The sequence below is a fragment of the Alosa pseudoharengus genome, unplaced genomic scaffold (assembly GCF_046254945.1).
Source record: "Alosa pseudoharengus isolate Yale_2024_CS ecotype anadromous, Long Island Sound unplaced genomic scaffold, YU_APseudo_1.1 YU_APseudo_1.1_scf_15, whole genome shotgun sequence".
Taxonomy (NCBI): Eukaryota; Metazoa; Chordata; class Actinopteri; order Clupeiformes; family Clupeidae; genus Alosa; species Alosa pseudoharengus.
This window is the reverse complement of record NW_027468620.1, coordinates 10,883,854-10,906,832: the sequence shown is the minus strand read 5'-3', so window position 1 is coordinate 10,906,832 and position 22,979 is coordinate 10,883,854. Positions and strand designations below refer to the sequence as shown.

At 41.6% G+C, this 22,979-nt stretch overlaps 2 protein-coding genes across 5 annotated transcripts in view; one reads left to right on the top strand and one right to left on the bottom strand.

Annotated features, from left to right (window-relative positions):
* The window catches only part of ggps1 (geranylgeranyl diphosphate synthase 1), a 30,386-nt gene extending 15,066 nt beyond the window's left edge, over positions 1-15,320 (bottom strand). The window contains exons 1-3 of the mRNA XM_076285513.1: positions 14,988-15,320; positions 12,115-12,216; positions 4,563-4,633 (exon numbers count right to left, since the gene is read on the bottom strand). Of these exons, the coding sequence (XP_076141628.1) occupies positions 4,563-4,633; positions 12,115-12,187 (144 nt within the window). The 5' untranslated portion in view covers positions 12,188-12,216; positions 14,988-15,320. The remainder of the gene's footprint in view (positions 1-4,562; positions 4,634-12,114; positions 12,217-14,987) is intronic.
* A 354-nt stretch (positions 15,321-15,674) lies between these two features.
* arid4b (AT-rich interaction domain 4B) overlaps positions 15,675-22,979 on the top strand; it is a 46,470-nt gene continuing 39,165 nt past the window's right edge. For 3 of the 4 annotated variants that reach the window (XM_076285512.1, XM_076285511.1, XM_076285509.1), the window contains exons 1-2: positions 15,675-15,867; positions 18,263-18,324. In XM_076285512.1, the coding sequence (XP_076141627.1) occupies positions 18,319-18,324 (6 nt within the window). In that variant the 5' untranslated portion in view covers positions 15,675-15,867; positions 18,263-18,318. Of the gene's footprint in view, positions 15,868-15,904; positions 18,325-22,979 lie in introns of those variants that run through there. The other variant, XM_076285510.1, reaches the window with a different exon arrangement.

The following is a 22,979-nucleotide window of genomic DNA, read 5'->3' as shown; positions in this document are numbered from 1 at the left end:
TGTGGCAATGTAGCCATAACGAGTCTGCCTAAATGCATCAGCACAATATCAAGACATGGAACATTGACACAATAGACGTCGAGGGAACACCAGGCCACATTTAAGGCAAACTAGTATGATGATTGTTGTAATGATGTAGGCTATGTTACTGTGGAAGTGAGTCCAGCAGTCATTTTCCTTCTTTTCAAGGTTTGGTTCCTGGCACTGAGGAAATCTGCCAACGCAAACATGTGTGTGGATATCTGGCAATACTACATGTGGAGCAGGCCCACAATCAAAATCAACTGGGCTAAATCCACATAAATCCACATAGTCCACATAAGGCATTTTATGTTGACCCTTTCAAGAGAGTTCCATTATCAGCATCATAGTTGGCCCCACAAGACTTCCTTTTTAACATTCCATATGTTATCTTAATGCAGAGGAAGTAGATTGGGGCCCAAATAGAATGTTCAAGCATTGTTTTTGTTTTTATTGTTGAAAGGGTCAATAGCCTAATGCACTGGCGTGTTTTAAATCTGAAATAAGGAGGAATGTGAGGAGGCTGCTATCACAGTTTTTCTCAGTCAATTTTAGATTGTTAGCCCTTCAGCAGTGGAGTTTTAAACATTCTAACAAAAGAGTCCATTCCGATTTTAGGTTCTAAAATTCCATGTTGAATTCGATGAACCCAGATAAACCTATAAGGCTCTGGATGAACCCAGATACGTTAGTTAGAACGTTAATTGAGTGACGGTACCTGCTGAAAAGTATCTTCCTGAAGCATACATGTGTCTTGACAATCTCAAATTGTTTTAAAATGTGATGGTAATTCTACAGAGGGAGGGGACTGGGACCTTGAATTTGCATTAAAAACAAAAACTTTTAACTTCCTCTTTACGTAGAGGCACATGGGTGTGCACTCAAACCACAACCTAGTTTTGTCATAACATACCTTCAAAAAATGCATCTGCCTATAACGTTGGACTAATACACTCATCTGTGTGGCCAACTTGTAAATGATATAATCAAGTATAATGACTATTATAAATTTGACCAAAATGCTAGAACATACAGTGACCTTTGTTAATGTCTATTGATGAAACTGCAGTTTGCCATTTTTCTTTTTTGCAAACTTGGGAGTTTTCACACTGAAAATAGTCTGTATTCATTTCCCTCAGTGACTCCACTGAGCATTGGCTATGCCTGGAGGAACAGCGAGCACTGCAGACTAGAGGTGCATTTACTCCGTTCTTCCTGGTAACACAACACGACTGCATCAGGACCAAAACTCAATTTGGACAGCAGGCTTCTGCAAATGGACCATGATGTGATGGTTAAGTGCCAAAATCTATTTGCATTGATTTTTTTTTTCTTTTAGAGATGACAACAGGACAGAGGAGGAGTGGTGAGAGAAGAGGCACGTGTGTGTGTGTGTGTGTGTGTGTGCGCGCAAGAGAGAGAGAGAGAGAGAGAGAAAGAAAGAGAGAGAGAGAGAGAGAGTGTGTTTTTGTGTGTATGACTACTGTATGTGTGTCTGTGTACAAGAGAGAGATTATATATATATATATATATATATATATATATATATATATATATATATATATATATATATATATATATATATATATATATATATAGTGTACGTGTGCATGCTGGATATGGTTATTTTGCATATTGTATATAGTTCTTGTGGGTTTGTGTGTGCATGCTGTTATATAGTTATTACCTCCGCCAAGGAGGTCATGTTTTCATCAGGGTTTGTTTGTTTGTTTGTCTGTTCATCTGTTTGTTCGCAAGATAACTCAAAAAGTTTGGAAGTGATCCGGATCACCGTCTGGATCCAGGAGGCGGTTATGTTTTCGCTTGGCGGAGGTCTGCACTCTCGGAGTGCTTTTCTAGTTTTGCATGGCACACTTAATTTCTTAATCTTGCTGTCCATAGGTCAACACTGCCTCCTTACCAACTCACCCAACCAAGTACACGTGTTTACCTTGGAAAAACAATTTTGAGGCTAATTTTAAACCACGGATCGGGCGGAGGACGTGAAGAAATATAATATTTTAATTAAATTCGGGCGGGTGGCGGTTGAACCAATCAAACGCATCACCCATATACATTAAAACAACCAGTGGATGGCGGGCGGGTGCGGTTTTGAAAATTGGTCAAAAAACGTTGGTGCAGATGGATGGCGGATGGATGATACGTTTTGCTATGCGGTTACGGTTGAAATAATAGCCCATCCGCGCATCTCTAGTGTGTCTTAATATAAAGTGTTACCATATATGGTAATATATATTTGAGATTGAGAATGAGTTAATAAAAACTCTAATATCAAATACTTTTAGGGGTTAGAATTGTCAATAAAGACACGGCATTATTTAATCATGACTCTTCAATAAATTCCAGTTCTGGATTAGATTATCATATATTTGTATACTGAACTTGCTTTAAAATGTTTAACACTCTTAATGCTCATAAATCCTATTTATCATGGAGGCCTGGATGTTACCCTTGATTATATCATGCTGCACAGCTACACTAATTACTGTTAGTCATAGAGTCAAGTGTTTTCTTTTGTTTTATTATTATTTTGTAACCCTCTCTAAAAGATGCACAGGTTGTGAAGACAGACTGGCTGCACTAATAAACTTTTTTGGACGAAAGAGCTGTTGGCCCCAGAAACAACATGACGTCTGACTTAACAACTGAATAGCCCAAAGCTCCCAACTGCTCAAATTGTAAAGTTGGGGAAGGCTATTTGGTGGCTTACTGATGGCCTTATTCTCTTATAGCATTCGATAACATGAAAAAAAAATATATATATAAAAAATAAATATAATATACTGTATATAAACATATAAATATATGTAAATAAATAATATGAAACGGTTCTGCCCCACTCGCCATAGACCTCTCCAGGGGGTCAGGATTTGGAGCATTAGCTTCAGCCAGTTAGCATTCCAGCTGGCTGCCACCATCTTTAAAAATGGCATCCTGCATGTGCTTATGGTGCGATCCATTTGTCCAATGTGCTCACCTTACGAGTAGCAAGTTGTCTGAAAAACAGGAAGTTACGCAAAATTACGCAACGGCACTCCCCCCTAAACTAGTCTGACGAGAAGCGATCTCGTACAAGTCATAGGACCCCCAGTTCACGGCAAGATGTTACGACAAGGAAGTTACGTCATTTCACAAGTTACGAGTTGGCACAAGCCGTCAGCAAGTACAAATGGAACGCATGATTACTTCTGGCCTCACTTTCACAAACAAGCCAATTGATTGCCACATTTCCGATTCGCCACACATTATGTCATCAATTTGTGTGGATTGGCTCATGTCGCTAGCAGGGAATTGCCAGCTCAACCACCAATCCACATCAACAACATACTGTTGTACTCTGTAAGGTGGCATCTACAGTAATTGGCTAACTCTAGATGGTGTCTGTGTGTGTATGTGTGTGTCAGCCCAGGGCGTTGGTGACACCAGTACACATCCACTACACATATTCTTTTGTACTTGGAATACTCAGTGGAGAGAGTGGCCTCCCAAATCCCATCTGGAGCCAATCTGAGCTGGGAAGGACAGAATGGTCCGCAAGGGCAGTTTAACATGCAGACGGAGAGGAGAGGAGAGGACAGAAGAGGAGACAAAAAGAATAGAAGGCAACACTGGAAGGGGGGAAAGAAAAATTGTCTTGAAAAACGATCGTCTCCTTCCTGAATCTAAATGAGAAGCCAGCCTCAGTAAATCAGGAAATGAAAACTTCACACAGGACCTTCATAAAAACAAACATGGAATGTGCAGTGCTGGTTTGCCCCGGATTGGAGATACCTGACTAGAATGAATATGATGCCATGCAATAGAGTGTGAAGCTGGAGAAAAAAGGCTCAAATATTTATGTTAACTTGACTAAGATACTCAGTCAATTGGAAATGGGCTATTAACCGCCATCATGGCAGACAAATAGGCCTAGACTGTTGTCCAAGACACTGTGGTGTGCTTCATTAGGAGGGTAAAGTCTATGCCAAGCTAATGAAGTGTGGAAATTATAAATGCTAGTTATAACAACAGCCAGTGCGGGTAAGAAATCCATATACCAGACAGCAATTCCGGACAAAGCTTTACAGCTATGCTTGTAAACTTGTACCTTCCCAGTGAATACCAATGAAATCCAATGGAAAATAGACTATTTACAACAAACACCTCTAACAAATGCAGACAAAAAATACAACAAATTGCCAAGAGAATGGACACTATCAGCAATGAATGGAAAGTCCCAAACGCATAGATAGCTGAGACAGTCTCCCTGAACCTCATGACAGTACCTCTAGTGCATTGCCTACACAAAGGCACACTATACAACACATAGTATATAATCTATACACAAAGCACAACATTAAGCTTATTGTAAAATCTGCCTCTGCAGTCTCCTAATTAGTTTGCGCTGCTTACTATTTAGCCTCCCATGCATAGTTGACTCCAGTTTTTGTCCATGTCAGACATCAACAGTTATTAGCTGTGCATGTTGGGCATGTGTTTGAGAAGGTGGTTCAAAAAGGCAGAAAGACATGAGCTGTTACCTGTAGTTTATCCTCTGGTACATTGAGCCAGTGGTTAAAAGCTTGGGACAACTTGGTTCGCACCTGTTTTCCTGAAAAGAAAAAGAATGAAAAATGAAAATGATTACCTTAATTGTCATTTACAGTGATAAATCAATACAAACTGACATTACAAATGTATAACAGAATATCTAGCATTGGGCAACAACTAGGCCTACTAAAGGGACAATTTGACCAGGGAAAAAGCAAATGAAATTGAAAATGTACCTGAAATGTGCCTAGTTCATAACAATGATAACACCTATGATCACAACAAACAACAATGATCAAAACATAAGATATGTAGGTTAGGGTCTGAAGCTGCCCATTTCTGTAAGCTTTCCCAAACAGATATACACATACACACATGGATTTATCCGCAACTGAAGTGAACTAGACCACTGATTGTGGCATCCGGGATATCAGTAGCATCACGCACTAACTAAAGGAGGTGGTATGCTCCTCAAAGACGTGCGTGGGACGCACACGACACCACCCGCATGCCGCGTTGATGGCGCACTTCTTAGATGCAGGAGTATACCAGGTCTATAATGGTGGGAAAAACCCTGGAAAAACCTCCTCACCAGACAGTAGTGACTTTCATTTTCACTTCCCCTCTGCAGCCAGGAACACAAACAAGGAGAGGGCGGGGAGGGACTTTATGGGCAGAGGTATGGTACACAGTCTTTCAGTTCCTGTGATTTCCATTTAGGACAGCAGAGTGGAGAACCCTCCCTGCAACCTCTGTTCTTCGCCTGCACTTACACGCAAGCCACAGTTTTATTTTGGGGCTTTCGTTAAATTTAATAATTTACTTTTCTGGCTGACTACTCAGTCCCGATCCCAGGTTTATGATGATTTGTAAGGTCTGTAGCCAATAACTCAGGAGGGGACGGTAAATCCGAACCATTCATTTTTGCGAACAGCTTATTTTTTTGTTTTCCACTTTTCCCCTCAAGTGCAATCCTGAAAGTCTAACCCCAGTAAAGAAGAAGAAAAGGGAAAAAAGCTCCCTCCACCGCCCTGCATACAGTTCCCTACCCACCACTGTCACAAAAGAGAGATCGTTAAAAGCTACTCTGGAGAAAGACTAGAACAGACGTTGTTTGGGCCAGCAACAACAGCATCGCCTCCACCCTGTCGGAGCGGCCAGTGTTGGAAAGGTCTAGCAATCAGGCCCCGGCTTAAGGCTGACAAGCTCAACAGGAGTAAGATAAATATTAGAAATGAAAATATCCCTTCAAGCGCTGCAGGGATATTTGGAGGCAGGCCCAGCCTCTGCAAGAGCAGGCATATAAACCCAAGCGTCAAGAGTGCCAGAGGGGGAGGGATGGCTCTCATTAAGACTAGTGAGGTTACTTTATCATTGGCTCAGTAAGCAAATATGTAGCAATCACTACATGGGAAATAGGCTGCTTTTCTTTTACAGTTATGCTGTTGCACAAACAGTTGAATCACAAAAACAATGCATATTTGCAAGCTGCTTTAAGTAACTAACGATTCTTTGGTTTGGAGTGATAAAAAGTGCATGACTAAGTGATGTTAAAAGGGCGTAAACCTTTGTGCTCATCACAAAGTGTCTCAATGCTGGCTAAGCTGCTTTAGCTAAACACTTAAAAGAGTGTTTACTACTCACTTTTAAATCCATAGGTTTAACAGCTTTACCAAGAAGAGAAACCACTAGCATAATGTGAGAAGCCTAAACAATTGGATGCTTTCTCAGCTGAAGAAATGAGTCTTAACATTAAAAGCTGCGGGAAGTGCTTGATGAGAACCAACACTGGACTGGTTTAAAAAATGATGTCTGCTATTATGTTTTGTGAAACGTTGTGGATATTTGAGCTATACTTCCAATCAAATCCTGCCCCCCTCTGCCAGTGCTCCAAGAGCACCCAGTTGATTGGCTGGGGTCGTTTAGGGTTTGATCTGAGCTACCTTGTTTATTTCCCAATAACAGAGCCAGGTCTTTATACAAGACAAGTTTTTTTTAAACGCACCAACATGGAACATACAGTCATTACCTTTAAGTGATGTGGCCCAGAAACCAAACTGTTTCAAATTCAACTAAAATAAACCATCCTAGGGCAATCAATAGCGCGCAAGAGATAGAGAGAGAGAGAGAGAGAGAGAGAGAGAAAATTCCAGAGGCTCTGATCCAATGCAATAGCTTACACATTACCGCTGTCATCTAATAAGCACAACAAATTAGCCGTCTTAAAAAAGGTAGCTTTAAGACACAACTCTGAAATGGATATTGTGCACAATGTGGAAAAACATTACCTCAAAGATGAATGGCAACAGCTAGCTAATTAAACTGAAGCCAGAGGGGGAAATTAATCAGATCATCCTCTACCTCAAGACAAGCCTTAGTGACCGATACGTGTTTTATTTATACAATTTTACACGCAGTCTGACATAACGGATCAAAAAGCAGCACCTGTTTTACATTTTTTAACAGCAGTTGTACCACTCTAGTAAGAGTACATTTTGGAAGTACATCCTCTTTGTCATGACATAGATAAAACCACTGTGTTCTGCAACAACAACAACAAAAATCAGACCAAGTTCTCATCACTCACTCACATCACTCATGATATATGTTTACAAAATTCAGTAGCAATCAGAACAATACTGACCAATGTTTCCCCATACATCGACTTATTTGTGGCGGCCCACCACAATATCAACATTGACCACCACACAATGATTTTCTATGTTGTACTATTCCTTGTCTCTCTGTCTCTCAACAAACCTGCATGCATGTTCATGGAAAACATTAACAATTGCTGTTGGCATCACCACGCTGCACAGATTTGTTCAAAACTGTTGCATTCAAGTTAACGGCTCCTACACACAGTTGCGTTCCGTCAACGCATGCCAGTGGGTGTTCCCGACGGTAGCTATGCAAATGACTTGAAGTATAACCGTAATTTGATTGGTTGGTGCTGTTCATCGATTGGCTTGATTGGCCGGTGCCGTCTGTCGGTGCAGCAACAGCTGAACTTCTCAACGCGAGCGACGGGAGAAACGCGACGCAACCGACCCACAATTCAGTTCGGCAACGGATGACGTGAGCCCATGTAAAGTGAATGGGATGCGTCTCCAGCACAGCAACGCACGCAGCTGTGTGTAGGAGCTGTAACTCTACAACCAACCCCGCCCCCCTCACCTACCACCACAAATAGAATCCAATTCTGTGGGAAACACTGCTGACATTTATCTTCCATTATGCATTTTCTGTCTGCTTACACTGTAACTTTATTTTCAATCTAAGGATGTGAAATAGTGTCTGTTCACATGTTTTAATTTGTGAGAAAAGTGGTTCACTTCACTCTTAATCTAACCATGGCTAAAAATCCACACAGTACTTAGAGAACTGAATAAAGAGGTTTTGAGTCACTGCGCCAAACCTCATCTCTCCGTGATGGGGGCAGACCTTGCATGCCACTCCACACAACAGAGATGGAACAGCGGAATTCTGATCTAGCCCTTTGGGGAGCATGCTTTGAAAGAGACAGCCTGCACAAGCCGGTCTAAATGTAGATGTCTCTCCTTGGACTCGCTCACCGCAAGGCCCCCATTCTGTTCACGCAGATGCAGCTTGGATTTTTTAAACCACTCACAGAAGCACAGAGACATTAAAAAAAAAAAAAAAAAAAGAGATCGACAAAAACAGTACGACCTTAAAGAAATAGAATATAGTTGTTTTACCTTAAAATAACACTCTCTTACACACATGTTAAAGCGATGGTTCGGAGTAATTTCACCCTAGGGTCCTTTGCACCATGACCCCGAGCCAAACACCCTCCCAGAACCTTTTTTCCCTTGGTCGAACCCTGGTCGAGTAGCGCTATCAAAAACTAATGACGTTCTGCAGTCGTGATGGAACCAACTTTTATCTCGTAAATTACCCCACTAATAATGCCCTGAATGGTACGAAACTTCTGCAGTAGTACAACTACGACCTTTAGTCCAATAACGAGGCATTAGAAAGTTTGTAAGTGCACCAGGAGTTTATTTAAATAAGACTTGCCTGATTATCTGCTACTATACCGCTGCATCGACGTTTCTTCCGTGATTTGGGAAAAGCCTGTAAAAGTCCTGGCAGGAAGCATGCATAAGGATGTAGATCCAGGAATGCACTAATATGTTGTTCGTAGTCCAGTTTGCAACAATTATTAGTTATTACTAAGTTGTAAACACTTCGGAAAAAAAATATTTAAAACTGGATATACCAAAAAACGTTGATGTAATCGCTTCCTGCAAGGACTTTTACAGGCTTTTCCCAAATCACGGAAGAAACGTTGACGCAGCGGTATAGTAGCAGATAATCAGGCAAGTCTTATTTAAATAAACTCCTGGTGCACTTACAAACTTTCTAATGCCTCGTTATTGGACTAAATGTCGTAGTTGTACTACTGCAGAAGTTTCGTACCATTCAGGGCATTATTAGTGGGGTAATTTACGAGATAAAAGTTGGTTCCATCATGACTGCAGAACGTCATTCGTTTCTGACGGCGCTACTCGACCAGGGCTCGACCAAGGGAAAAAAGGTTCTGGGAGGGTGTTTGGCTCGGGGTCATGGTGCAAAGAACCCTAGGGTAAAATTACTCCGAACCATCGCTTTAAGCTGTTGTCACAGGTAGGAGCATGACTCTTAGCCTTCTTAGACTCTTAGCATGATGATTAGCCTCCTTAGCGCTAAAAATGCTGAACATCGACCAAAAGGGGAATTCCTATCGTGCTACTTACTTTAACCTTCATCTGTTACCTCAAATAAATAAAAATTAAAAAAAAACAATAAAAACATTCTGCACTTCCACCCGTGCTTTAATCAAAGTGCATCATGCCAACACCATCACAAAACATTAAATGCAACCTTAAAGGTGCCATGTGTAAGAATTGAGGTAAAAATATCCAAAAAATGAGCTTCATGAGCATCAAAAGAATGAGAAGAAATAAGGGCGATGATGTCATTAAAAAAATGACAAGGTATAGTGCTGCAGAGATATCAACCTGAATTAGCATGCTAAATTACTAGCCACAGCCCGACAGGTGTTATAATACCAGTTTCGGCCATGGGAGGCGGTATGCGGGCAACATAACCACCAGCCAAACTGCAAGACACGTTTCCCGGTTGTTACTCTAGGGCAGGGATTCCCAAACTGTGGTACGCGTACCCCCGGTGGTACGCGAGCTGCTTCTAGGGGGTACGCGAGATGAAAAGGGCTATGGCGGACAGGTGTAAAATGAAAATTTTAAATCTTTTGTAATTAATTAATGAATAAATACATCATTTCGAATCAGGTCATAATGATATGGAAACATGAAATTAAAGGATATCATTTATAAACTCTGTATGTGTTCATCAAAAAAAGGGCAGCTTATTAAACATGACGCCTGGAATAGCTAATAGAATGCGTTACTTTTGAATGCGTTGGATGGTCCGTGGGGGGAAAGTTTTGCGGATATAACAGGTTTTTGAAAACAACAAAAACAGAAAGGAGGGAAGGAGCAAAGCTAAGAGTTATTTCAGATGGGCAAGAAAGGTAACATTAAGCTAGGCTTTACATTTAACAAACTAAAGGTAGCCTAGTTTAGCCTTTCTAGGCTGTATAGCCTAATGTTGTCCAAACGAATACATCCTTGTCAGACGTCGTTGTAGGCCTATTATAAGATATTGTATGTGGATGTATTTAGGCTACTATGCAGGCTACTTTTCATAATCATAACTTTTTAACTGACCAAATGCACGCACCTAAAACCGGGAAACGGACAAATATCGTCAACGGGGGGGGGGCGTTACGTTTTTATGTGTTTATGTGTCGGATGGTGGGGGTACGCGAGCCGAGTCGGAATGTAGCCGGTGGTACGCGGGGGGAAAAGTTTGGGAACCGCTGCTCTAGGGTAGACCATCTCACTTTCTGGAGGTATACTGCCCCCATCTTTTATGGAATGTGGAGTATGAATTGATTTTTTGGTGGACATTACACATGGCACCTTTAACAGTTTTTTTTTTACCTTAACATAACGTTTCCAAAATTATTTTGACAGCACATAACCTCATAACATGATGAACGGCACTTCTGCCATTGTCTGAGCGGCCCTTTGTAGCCAATTACCAACCTAGCAATTTTCTAGTAGGGTTGTTTCTTTCGGGTAGGAAACTTGTTAAGGGTACCTTTAAAGCAACACGATGCAGCTCATTTAACTTAAAAATAACAGCTACAAACTCATTTTGATGCTTCACTGACGTACAATACAGCGTGGGGTCTCTAACACTGCTGATGTGCACCCACATGGTATAAGTTTAGTCAGAACATTTTCTCTTGGCTTATTTAGTCCTTTACCTTTTAAATTAGAATCCAACTGTGACGGATTAAATAAATTAATGATACGTTGTTATAACACATTCATTATTTCAAATCAAATGGCAAGTTTAGGTTAGAGTGAGATTGAACTGAGAAAGCATTCAATAACTAGGAGTCACAACATCACAACAGCGCAACAACAAGCTCCCACACATGTGGCCTAATTTGCCCTCAGTGAGTGGAATGTGGAATGAATGTCGTCATCTCTTTTGCAAACTTACCACTGCACTGCTCAGAGGACATGTGCACTTTCCCCCCTGCTATCCAGTGGCACCATTTCAGTCAAATCAGCGTGCGCGTTCGATCGAATCAGCGCTGTGCAGATCTGGCTAAATGTAAGGCATGTTTGTATTGAAAGATTCAACCAGATCTGCGCAGCGCTGATTCAAACACACCCGATGATTTGACGATACCAGACCATGAAGCCATGGAATTTTCTTCCTACAGATACAGATCTTGTTATGACCTCTCTGTACACTTTCAAAGTTTACAATACTTCAGTTTGTCTGTAGCAACACTCACCACACTACCACAGAAGTGTAATTATATTTTGAGCATTATTAGTGGTTAATGCAAATAAACAGTCTTGCTCAAAACACCACCAATTAACGTAATTTTGCTCTCAATCAAAAGTCTGAAGTTGTTAACTATCGTAAATAGACCCTAGGTTGTTTTTACTCCCGAATTACACTTTAAGCCTCGTCCGACAACAAAACTTCAATGAAAATCTCTATTGAAAATAGCGTGAGGACTAGACTAGGGAAACTTGCGGAGGGAAACTTGCCTACACAAAACAGACAAGAGAGACAAGACGATCGGCAAAGCAAGCAGATCCAGTTCAACACTAATATGCAAAAGCTACCAAGTATAAGTGGTTTGACCTTTTATTATGAAAGACTCCAGCAACGGTTACACATGCTGGATGGAGTCCAAGACAGACAGACAACCAGTTCTCCTGTAACATTTCCTGGTCTGAACTTCCTCTTTTAGTGCTATTGGTCATGTTACACTGCAAAGTCCGAGAATCTTTTCGGATTCACGGTCGGGTTCGGGTTTGTGATCATGCACTGAACTCCCCTCATTCAACAAACCCAAGGTAAAAACTGTGTTCCATTCTCTGTCTGCTTTAAATACAGGATGTACATTGTTAAAAAGGGCCTCACCTGGCAGCTGAAGCAAGTACTTGTAGGGTTCTAGAAGAATCCGCTCCGAAGCAGCTCCCTTGTCCCCATCCATCCCTTGTACTTTCCAGTGAATCAATAAACCTACAGCAGGTGGGGGTCCCGGATGGAGGAAGGCAGGAAGCAGAGGAAGGCAGACATGAAAGGGACAAAGACACTGAATATTAATATGTGTTCTAAACAAATGAAAGGGCTTGCTCTTCTGATCCGAAATAAAAGCACAGCTACACGCAGACTCTTCCCCGCTGGAAATAGTGGGACAGATTGACACAGGCAAGACGCAAGCAATTATTTTCTGGCAGGTTTGCTCATTGTGCATTTCGTTTGCTTTCATACCAGCACGCTTTTGCTTTTTTTTTTTTGCTGTACCGTGCCCATCAAATCTGCTGTGTATGACAAGCTTGACTCTTCTCTGCTGCATTCGGCTAACAAGCATAGGGGAGGATAACAGAAGCTGATGGCTCAGACGAAACCCAACGACATCAAATAAACATAAAGAGATAGTTTCTCTCCGAACTTCAAAGGGAATCATGAAAATGTATAAGCAGAGGATCCACTAAAAGAGAGCGAATGGGGTAAGAGACTAATAAAGGTGTTCCTCTGAATCAAAAATACTACCAGGATTTCATTCTTACTTGAGGTCTGGTTGCTTACATTCTGACGCCTGCACACACACAAACATTGAATTCTCATGCCACCCCTGTTGGAAGTCTACCCGGCTGACAGCTGATGTTAGTGCCTGACTAAAGATGTTGAAAACAACATAGCTTCCGCAGGAATAACAATGCAATACAAACAATCATCTGATCTGCGAAGCCTCAAGGCTGCCAAGGCAGTGTTAGGGTTGAAACATTGGTTGTATGTGTCAGGGCTGATATGTTGGTTGTAGTGTCAGAATGCATTTGATGACTAATATGGAATTCTGTGTATCAGTCAGAATATGTAAAAGAAAGATTAAACAAAAGGTCAGGGGATCTAAAATAGCTCATGTTCAATAAGTAAACCTTACTGCTACAGTATAATCCTTCATCAGCATAAAGGGATGGGGCCACTTTGCGGCCTTTAACTATGAGTCACACCGTCTAAAACAGGGGTCTCCAACAGGTTGCTCTAAAGTTACCAGTAGCTACCCACCTATTTCTGAGTAGCTTTCCAAAATGTTTTCAGTTGAAGAACACAAGAACCATGACACTACTGAACTAGCACTCTCTTACCTGACACAACTATATCTGTGTGGTGTGTGGATATAGTCTTACAAGTAGGCAGGTCTCAAAGGTAGCAAATACAAATGCATTGGCCTCTCACACAACAGGGATATCTTTAAAAAGGATCAAATCAAAACAAAATTCCCTAGTTTCCTTCTGCATTTTTCCTCCTGTATTTCACTACACACAATACACACATATTGGTTTGATATAGATGCTGCACATCAGGGTCCTGTTTGTTCTCGTCTGTATTTATTTTTCAAGAATGACTTGTGGATTATTCGTTATTCCTAGCACATTTACTTGTGCATTTTAGCTAATCAGAGAAGATTTGCCTGAGGCAGTGTCCGCACACTTTCTTAGAGCAGATAAGATGCAGACACTGAGCTAGGAGGCACAATAGAAGAAACAGCATGTTCCACAATGATAACAAAAAACTCAATGCACTCTCTACAGAAAACTTAAGCTTCAAGCCTAGAACTTCAGCTTTTTTTTTTTATCTTGATGCTGCTTTTTGATACTGAATAAAACATGATAATTTTTGTGTTGGGAATCAATAATTATGGATAATGAAGTTAAACTATGTCAAATTGACAGCTGTGTAATCAAACCACCATTCTTGGGCCATAATTATATCACAAGAACACACGAAGAGTGCACTAACAACAACAGATGTTTAGGTTACAATAAGTATGTGAAATCTTGGCCATCTATGCCATTTTAACCACACGATCAGGATAGACAAATAGCCTACATCTGGAGAAACAAAACAATAGCATTAATGTGTAGGTGCTGTAATATTATATGACAAAAGGACCAGGGGAATGTCTCATGATGACTCACAGTCAAGGAAATGTCTCATGACATGCAGCCACACCACAGCAATGAGTACCCTGTACCCATGTTGTAGGCATTTAACACACACAGTTAAGCACACACAGTTAAAACAGTTATCAATGATGTCCAATTAACTTCAGCTTGCCATAGAGGAAGAAAAATAACTTGTCTGCAAAAACACTCTCACAAGCAAGCCCTTTGTATCCTCCAGTTGTAGGCCTAAATCAAACATAAATCTAACTTGATGAAATTCAATAGCAGGGTTTTCATATCAAGTTCAGCACAGACTGCTGCATAACACAGGCCTACAACTATGACAGATCCGTGGCACAACCATGGCCAGATCACCTGACACAGGCAGACCTCCCAACTTTTGACATGTCATGTAGGCTGCCCAATATCCATCTCGAACTTAAGACTTCCCAATTCATCAATAAATCAATTAGGCCTACTTTGAATTCAACAGAAGAAATGCTGGAAACATGCCCGTGCATGTGGACATGCATCCAAGATGTTTCGCAACAAAGAAGCTGGCAATTTAAAAATAAAGCCCTCTCATGTAGCCTAGCTAAACAAGACACATCAAAGTCACCATAGCTAATAAATATACACATTGAAGCAGGCATATCTGAAGAGCTAGATTATTTAATCATTATTTATTATTAAATATTATTAAATTAGTGTCTTAGGCTTAAGGACATTAATTTAAGGGAATTTATGGGAAGGCTTAGCACTCTTCTGTATAAGTTTCATCAGCAACCACAACAAAAACAACACCAGGGGTGACTGCTGTAAACACCCCACTCCACCCACCTTCTGTCAGGCAAATTGAAATCCGGGTACTTCAGCACTTCCGCTTTCCGACGTTTTTCTTGATTTCCTTGCTAACATTAGCACGTTAGCTTTCGCCTCATTACTGGACTCATCCAATAATGTCATATATATATATATATCCTAAATACTGATAAAAACAATAAGTTAGTAAGTATTACAGTGGTCTGACCGGCTTTCGGAAACTGATTGCTCGCTATAAGAAAGAAAAAGAGCGCGGACGTATTCGATGCGCTCTGCCTCACGGCTAGACCTCGTACCATCCTCCTCATCCGCATACACAGCAAGTTAAATACGCCATGGCCTCTCTACGGAGCAAGCGCGCACAAGTAGGTGGGGCAGGGGAAAACAGGAATGGCCGTCCACTTTCTAGCTTGCCCCTCACGCAGGGAGTTATGGGAGTTGAAGTTTTGATACTGAGCTTTGTATCCAGTGGCTCAATCCTGCAATGAATGTACATATGTACCTTAAAAAATACACATCCCAGAAACGATGACAGCGATGTCGCCAGCGGACGTTGAAAAAAGTAACAACAACTGGTTTAAGATTGACCAATGCAAGGAGCCAAAAGGCGGACACTCGAAGCTTTAGTCCAATGACTGTACACGGTTTGTTCCGTGGGTAGATTTGTGTATCTGTCAGTCAGTTTCAGCCCAAAGAGGGGGATCATAGAGAAAGAGAGCCTGAGTGGGGAGAGAGACTTTGTCGGAATCACATCTCAGCACCGACTGAGGTCTTGCAGACTTCGTCTAAACATTTTCTGACGTCGAGCGACAAATCTTTGAGATCTAATGGATTATTTCTTATTTTTTTCATAACGGACTACTCGGAACTCAGTGTCTCAGTTGGATAGACTATCAAGGTAAGGTTGTTTATAAGCTCATACTTTGAGGTCTTACGCTAAGTAGGCTACGTGTTAGAAATGGTTTATATCGCCTTGTAGAAGTAAAGACAAATCGATCAACAGTGATAGTTTGCAGGCGTTTGTCGCAACATCAAGACTGAAATAGCTGAATGCACAAAATACTCTTAACATATTCCTAAAAACAAGAGGCATTCGTGTATTGTCATCAACCTTGTTTACTTAAGCAGTAACATTACAGGATTTTCGTTTTGCACGGTTGTTTCTTCTCGTCAATGGATGCAAATTTTTCGTGGCCCATCATCCATCCGTGTTATGTATTGTTTTGACCAAGTATAATGGCATTAAAACAGCAGATGTTGTGTTGGAATTCGCTAAAACTAAACAGCGGTCCTCGCCATCAAAAAGCCCAACTGATGGGGAAATGCTGTTTTATTGGGTAGCCCTTACGTAAGGCTTTGTGATATTGTGATTGAGAGAGTATTTCGAATTAATAGTGGGCTACAACTCTCAAAAACAGCGTGTGCATGTCTGGAGTTTCATGGGTCGATCGAATCTTGCATTTGTGCTGTGCTTGGCTGAATCAAGCAGCGCCCCAAAGAACTCGCTCATTGTAGAGATTCTGAAATGATTCAGCGCGTGATGATATATTGTTCGAACTGTATTTTCGACCGCGCGGTGTGCCTGTGCATAATTCAGCATACTCTATCGCAGTCTTTTCTGGAAATTCGGGGCTTACTTCCTCTGTTCCAGTGTAGTCATGTAGCCCACAATAACGACAAGCCTACAAGAGCGAACTGAAATGGCTGGCTTGTTGAGCATGTAGTCATCATAAGCAGTTTCCTTCAGTTGTGTTCTAGTTAGCAGCGAGATTTTGAAACCATTTACTGTACGCGACCTTTCTCTAGCCCAAAATGTGTCGTGCAAACATTATGTCATTCGAAAAATGTTAAGCTATTTCAGTGAGCCACTATCACAGAGAATATAGCCCAACGATTGTCGAGGGTGACATTGTAACAGACTCGTCGGGAGAAATATAGCAAGCTTGTTACTTGTAGCATCTAGCAGACGATATTCCAAAGCTCTCCAGTAATCTAACATTATTGCGGTATCGGAGGATTCGAGCGACTTTGTTCAGCTTGACCTTGTTCGTTGGGTTGACAGCTTTTCCATTGTGTGGAGCACGCCGATGTAGTCTCAGCCATCAGCAGTTCGTATCAGCGCTTTCTCTCGTAGACGGAGAATTATGCTCTCAGTTGGTATTATATCCGCCTGCAAACAGGCTACTGCGTAAGTGTATCTTCGTTATTCACAATCTGGCCATGTATAGACTACGTTTGTATATTTTGTGAACTAATGGATTGTTATCGATGTCATTGAGCTTTTTATTCACCCCGTCGAAGGCTACAGTGAGAAACTATGTGCCGTCCCACTTGACGAGATAGCCTAGAACAAACCCAACATAGACTACCAGCCAGGAGCAAACATTTCGTGACTAGGTTTTCCTTGTCCCTAAAGAAATTCTTTGTAATTTGTAGTTGTTGGGATGGTGTGACATAATTTTTGTTTGTGTGTTTGCTTGTTTTATCCTCATATGGAATATGTGTCTGCTGTGTGGCACAGAAATGGCGTCATCGAATGCTGTAGCGCTAGACATTACGCTAACCTGCTCCTTGTACGGCTACTGTAGTTTGTCTTTTTGTCCTCGTAGGATTTTTCTGACTTTGAAGTTCAAAGGAATGACTTCTTTCTTTTATCGATACCTTCTGCATGATCTGTCATATTTGCGCAAACATGTAAACAATAAGTTTTACTTTCTTTTGAGGATGACTGGGATGAACTTGCCGTATGCTCTCATGGCAAAAGAAATCACGTTGAGACTGGAGCAACACGAGATCATTACATAAACGGCTGAAAATGTTCTCTCATTCATCTCATGAGCCTAGCGCTTAACTTGGCGAAAGTCTGCTAGGTCAGACGATTGTCACACGATGGAAACATCAAATTCACGGTAAAAATCGTAGGGCGGACGTTGTCGACGACGTTTAAGCCAACCCCCGCGGTGCTGTGCTGTCTACCAGGAAAACGATTGTATTTCTCATCTTCACCGTTTCACCATAGCATGCTACCGCGCGTCGACGAGCTGAAAGAATGAATGCCCCGATATGCTGTCGTAGTAGTATATTGATGTTTACTGTATTCCATTAATGCGGCATCTCAAATAAATATCCACGTCCTCATAATACAAATCAGCCTCGCCCTGTTTTTAAAAGAATATTTTGTCGCAGCGAGCAAGTTGTTATGCCGTAGCCTTCAAGTCACTGGTTTGATTGTTTGCAATACTGGTTGTACACACAGGACATACATGCAGCTTATGCTTACATATTGTTCGCAGCTACTGGTTCAAAACACAACGATCACTGAAGCGGAGCAGCGAGGCCTCGTGCAGAGATGAAGGTGAGTCCATTTAAACTTGAATTTTGATTATTTTCCTTGGCTTACTGTCACGTGGTCCATTCAGAAAAAATGCGCTAATAAGCTCTGGTTTACAGGCAGTAATGTCATAGCCTCTCTTGTTATGGGGATGTTTTTATCTGAGAATTTTAAAAAGAGAAACAGATACACTGTTTTAAAGAAAATGTGGTTATGGTTTTTCATAGATCTGTATCCAATAAGTGTCAGGGAAGTTTGGGATCTAGGCAACCGGTAGGCTACTTCACTCTGCAGCCTAGTAGACTTTCTAACTTTTAGCACTAGTCTCCTAATGACAACTTTATTTAGCCTTCTGAAAGAAGTACACGATCACAGAAGTATTCCCCAACAAACGTGTTGCCAAATATAACCAAGATTAACAGTGACTATAATAAATAAATCTCATAGTGAAAGGCAATAATGCACATCAATGATTTATGCCAAACCCCATGTGGATCTTATTTGGACACAGATCAATGGGAAAACGGGGTGTCTAATGAGAATTAGGTAGCCTATAAGGGGGAAAGCCAGAGGGGGTAAAATCAGGCAGTTGCATAGGTTGATGGGCCATAGAGGCTTAGAGGTGGAGCATTGTGGAAATTGATGTAGAGTTTTAAACAAATAGTACAGTATTTAAGCCCACATGTGTTTTACTGTGTTTAAGTCCAGTGCTAGAGAAATAGCATGCCTCATTCTTGTGTAGCCTAATTATTAATACAGTGGCATGATTTTGAACTATGCAGACAAACCATGTTTTAGTTATTTGATGATTTGATGGAATGCTTTTCGTTTTAAGATCTTGACCCCCCCCCCATGATGACCCCCATCACTATTGCCGTAGTTTAATTATTCTCCCCATCTTGAGCAAGTTGGCAAAGTCGAAACCATTGTGTCTCCCACAAAGTAGGCTACTTGGAATGTGACAGTGAAAAGGCTTTGCCTAGTCTCCATGGTAACTGGCTGTTGGGCTATTGCCCACAGGATTTGTCCCATTGGCCCACAGGAGTGGCATGAGACACAACAAGAAAATAGTTCATTTTTAGACATGTTTTGAAAGTGTTTTCATTCTTCTATTGTGTACTTTCATGAAAGTGCAAAAAACAACAACAACAAAAAACAATACTACACAGAGAGTGAAACCTGAGCCATCTCAAGGTACACAGCAATAATATCAGGCCAGCTCCCTTCTCAGTTAATCCACACTGACACTCTGTATAATTTCATCTGTCAAGATCTCTTGTAAGCTAATGAAACCATGTGGCTGTCAAGCTTGTGTGATGCAGCACTTTCTCAGCAGTGACATTAGTCAGTGTTCATGGAAACCCGCAAAAAATACCATGCAGTGGCGGCCCACATTATGTACGGCGTGCTCTTGTGCTGGCGAGGAGAGATTTATTGTGGCCTGTGCTGCCTTTGCGATTGATTAAAGCGTAAGTTCCGTTTACAATGCACCCAGGCTGTGAAATGGGTTCATTTGCATTCTAACACTGCCAGCTGGTTGTGGAGTGAAAATATCTTGGAATGTTCTCCACCCAATGTGTTTTCTTGGATATCTGAATTGCAATAGTCAGTTAGTCTCATTCCACACAGTTTAGTTACTGTCGTTATCAGGATGGCTGAGCAGTTCTTGTGAGCTCAGTTCTGTCACATCTGTCTAAGACTAAAGAAAGTGGTCAAAAAGAACAGTTCAGACAGTTCAGAATTGAGTGCTGCACAGCTGCACAGCTCTTTCACGGACTGTTTTGTTGCCTCTGTCCTGTACTTAATGATGCAGTTCACCTGAACATTGACCATTCTTGCATTTGTTTGTAAAAGTACTGTATTCACTGATGATATGTACTTTCTGTAAACAATAAATGTTGTTAACTTGTTATACATTGTATACAATGCTTTGCATTACTGTAAAACGGTACCTCACTGTGAAAATGAGCAATGTTTCCTGTGTGAATATGCTGACGAAGTGTGATTTGATGACTTGATTACAACTCCACAGTCCTTTGTAAAACTGAAGATATGGAAGTTATATAGAGAGTATGGAGGGCATATAAAGTGCAGTGTAGACAGGCTGGTCTTGGAGATCACTTGCTTACTATAAAGTGTGGTGTAGACAGGCTGGTCATTTAGATCACTTGCTTACTATAAAGCGCAGTCAGTTAGGCTGGTGTTGGAGATCACTTGCTTACTATAAAGCACAGTGTAGTCAGTTAGGCTGGTGTTGGAGATCACTTGCTCACTCGGCTCGTGATGACACACACTAGTCATGGTGCCATCTGTTGTGACGTGGCATCTCGCTCTGATCTCCTTGGAGCGTTTGTCTCAGTCAGGAAGACAATCAGGTGAAAATGAAACAAGTGCTACAAGTGTGGCTTCCCGCACCTGCTCACCTGCTTGCGTAGACCAGGGTTTCACTTTCAGAGGAAAAGATTTCATTTCCATCGAACCAGCATCTGTTTCTGTGTTTCTGACCTAGCAGGTTTGGGTTGTTTTGTGTGCCCCTCCCTCTCCCCAATAAAATCTTAAAATATGTTTGTGCACTGGCCAGAAGGATGTAATTGAAATGTTGAGACCGAGCTGTGCTACCCATGGCCAGGGAGATGCAATGAGGGAAGGCCTGAACAAAGAGGGGATTCAAAGTCGGATTATTTTACAGCGTGTGAGAAAAGCTTAATTTTCTCCTACATCCCCCCTTCCGTGTTCCTTTGTTTGGCAAACAATCAGATTCATTGTTAACCATGATGGTGGGTCGATTCCCGATCCAGCCCTGTTGTCAAGGAATGTAGTCAGAGAAGGTTAGTAACAGTTTATGTTTATCTTTTAGAGTTATAGTGTGTGGACATATCTATTGACACAAACTGGACATATTTATTGAATGAGAAACTGTCGATTAAGACATTCATATTACATTTAGACGAAATCACCTTTAGACTTGAGAGGACGTTCAGTTAGACAGAGTCGCTGACGAAGGGTGTGTGTGTGTGTGTGGGTAAATGCTGTGTTTGTCTGGTGTCTTTCTCCCAGCAGCCAGCTGTGTTTATTATCCCTCCCATGTAAGAGTGTCTCCATTAATGAGTAACTTAAAAAAAAAAACTTAAACAAAAACACTGATTATTGTAGCAGATCAAATCACACCAGCTCCCAGCTCTGTACATGTGTTAGGGACCTAATGAACCACACAGAGTGGCATGATCAGACAGAGTCTTTACTTATGATCTGTGCTCTCAGGGTTTTCTGTTTGAGACAAGATCTGTGTCCCAGTTCACAGTGTCATGCTCATGCCATGCCAGCAGCAGCTGCAGATCTCAGATCCCAGATCCCTGCACACATGGACTTGGCACCTTATTCTCCAGTGATGATTGACACGCAGAGCCCATTAAGTGGGCACAGCCTCTGCCAGCCTCCAGTGACTGATCCTGTCACGATTGGCCAGGGGAGCACTTTGACCCACAGCTGAACCGCGTGTGCGGACAGGCTGGCCGCAGGGGTTTAGCGAGAGGAAATGAGCGAGTGTTGCGCTGCGCAGCGCTGAGCTGAGCGAGCAGGGATTCTTTTTTTATCTCCCCTCCACTGTTTCAACACCCGTCCCTTTATCGTGTTTTTGAGGAGGGGATTGTGTGCTGCGTTGGGACCATGCGCGTGCATGCACACACACACACACACACACACACACACACACACACACACACACACACAGAGCTGACTATGCAGGAACACAGTGTTGTCATACCAGCGGGTGAGAAGAAATGGGCAGAAGCAGACTACCGTTTCCTGCGAGTTGAGGGTGGATGGTTTGACACATATTTCATGGTTGCTTGAAGGAGGTTGTCTAGCCTGGAGTTGCCGTTAATCACGGCATTTGATGTGAGAGCCAGAGGCAGCTTTAGCGCAGCTGAACTGTGGATTAATGGACCAACCAAACACTGTTCTTCTGCGGTTGTGGCAAAGCCTTTCTGTATTCATATGGCAATCCAACTCACATGGATGCCTACATTTCCTGTGTAGTGGCGTAGTGCGGTGTTGTATTGGAGGGGAGGGGGTCGTTTAGTCCACATTTCTTTGATGCTCTTCATGGAATGCACTCTGTTCCAGCATTCACAGACATGGTAGTTCTATTTCATGTTGCATGAAAGAAGTATTGTCACTGACAACTCTTTTCATCTCCTCTGTAAATACCATTGCAATTTGCACCACCTCTGATGGGCCAGCAGAGCTAACTGCCTTGCCTAGTTGATGTGAACAAATGTATTCACCAAGCAAGCCGGCTTGGTATTGCACTCATTAGAGAGCAATCTTTAGAAATCTGACAAAGCATCTGTCAGTAAGTTTATCCTGCTGTTGTAACTTTGTTGTTTGTTATTATTATTATTATGGAAAATAACGATTTCTGTTGGGAATTAAATTGTCTTGCACACCACCAACACATCAGGATAGCCTGTTACGGAGGCAATGTTATTGCTGATCTTATTTGTATTCTTTTGAAGCACACTGTTTGTCAGTCTGTCGACAATCATGACTAGCACTGAGTACTTTGTTTGCAAGATAAAGAGCAACAAGGCACTAGCAACACACTAGCGATGCCAAATAAAAAGGAAAGCAAGTTATTTATTTGTAATTATTTTGTAATTGTAAAAGTCACTTTGAAT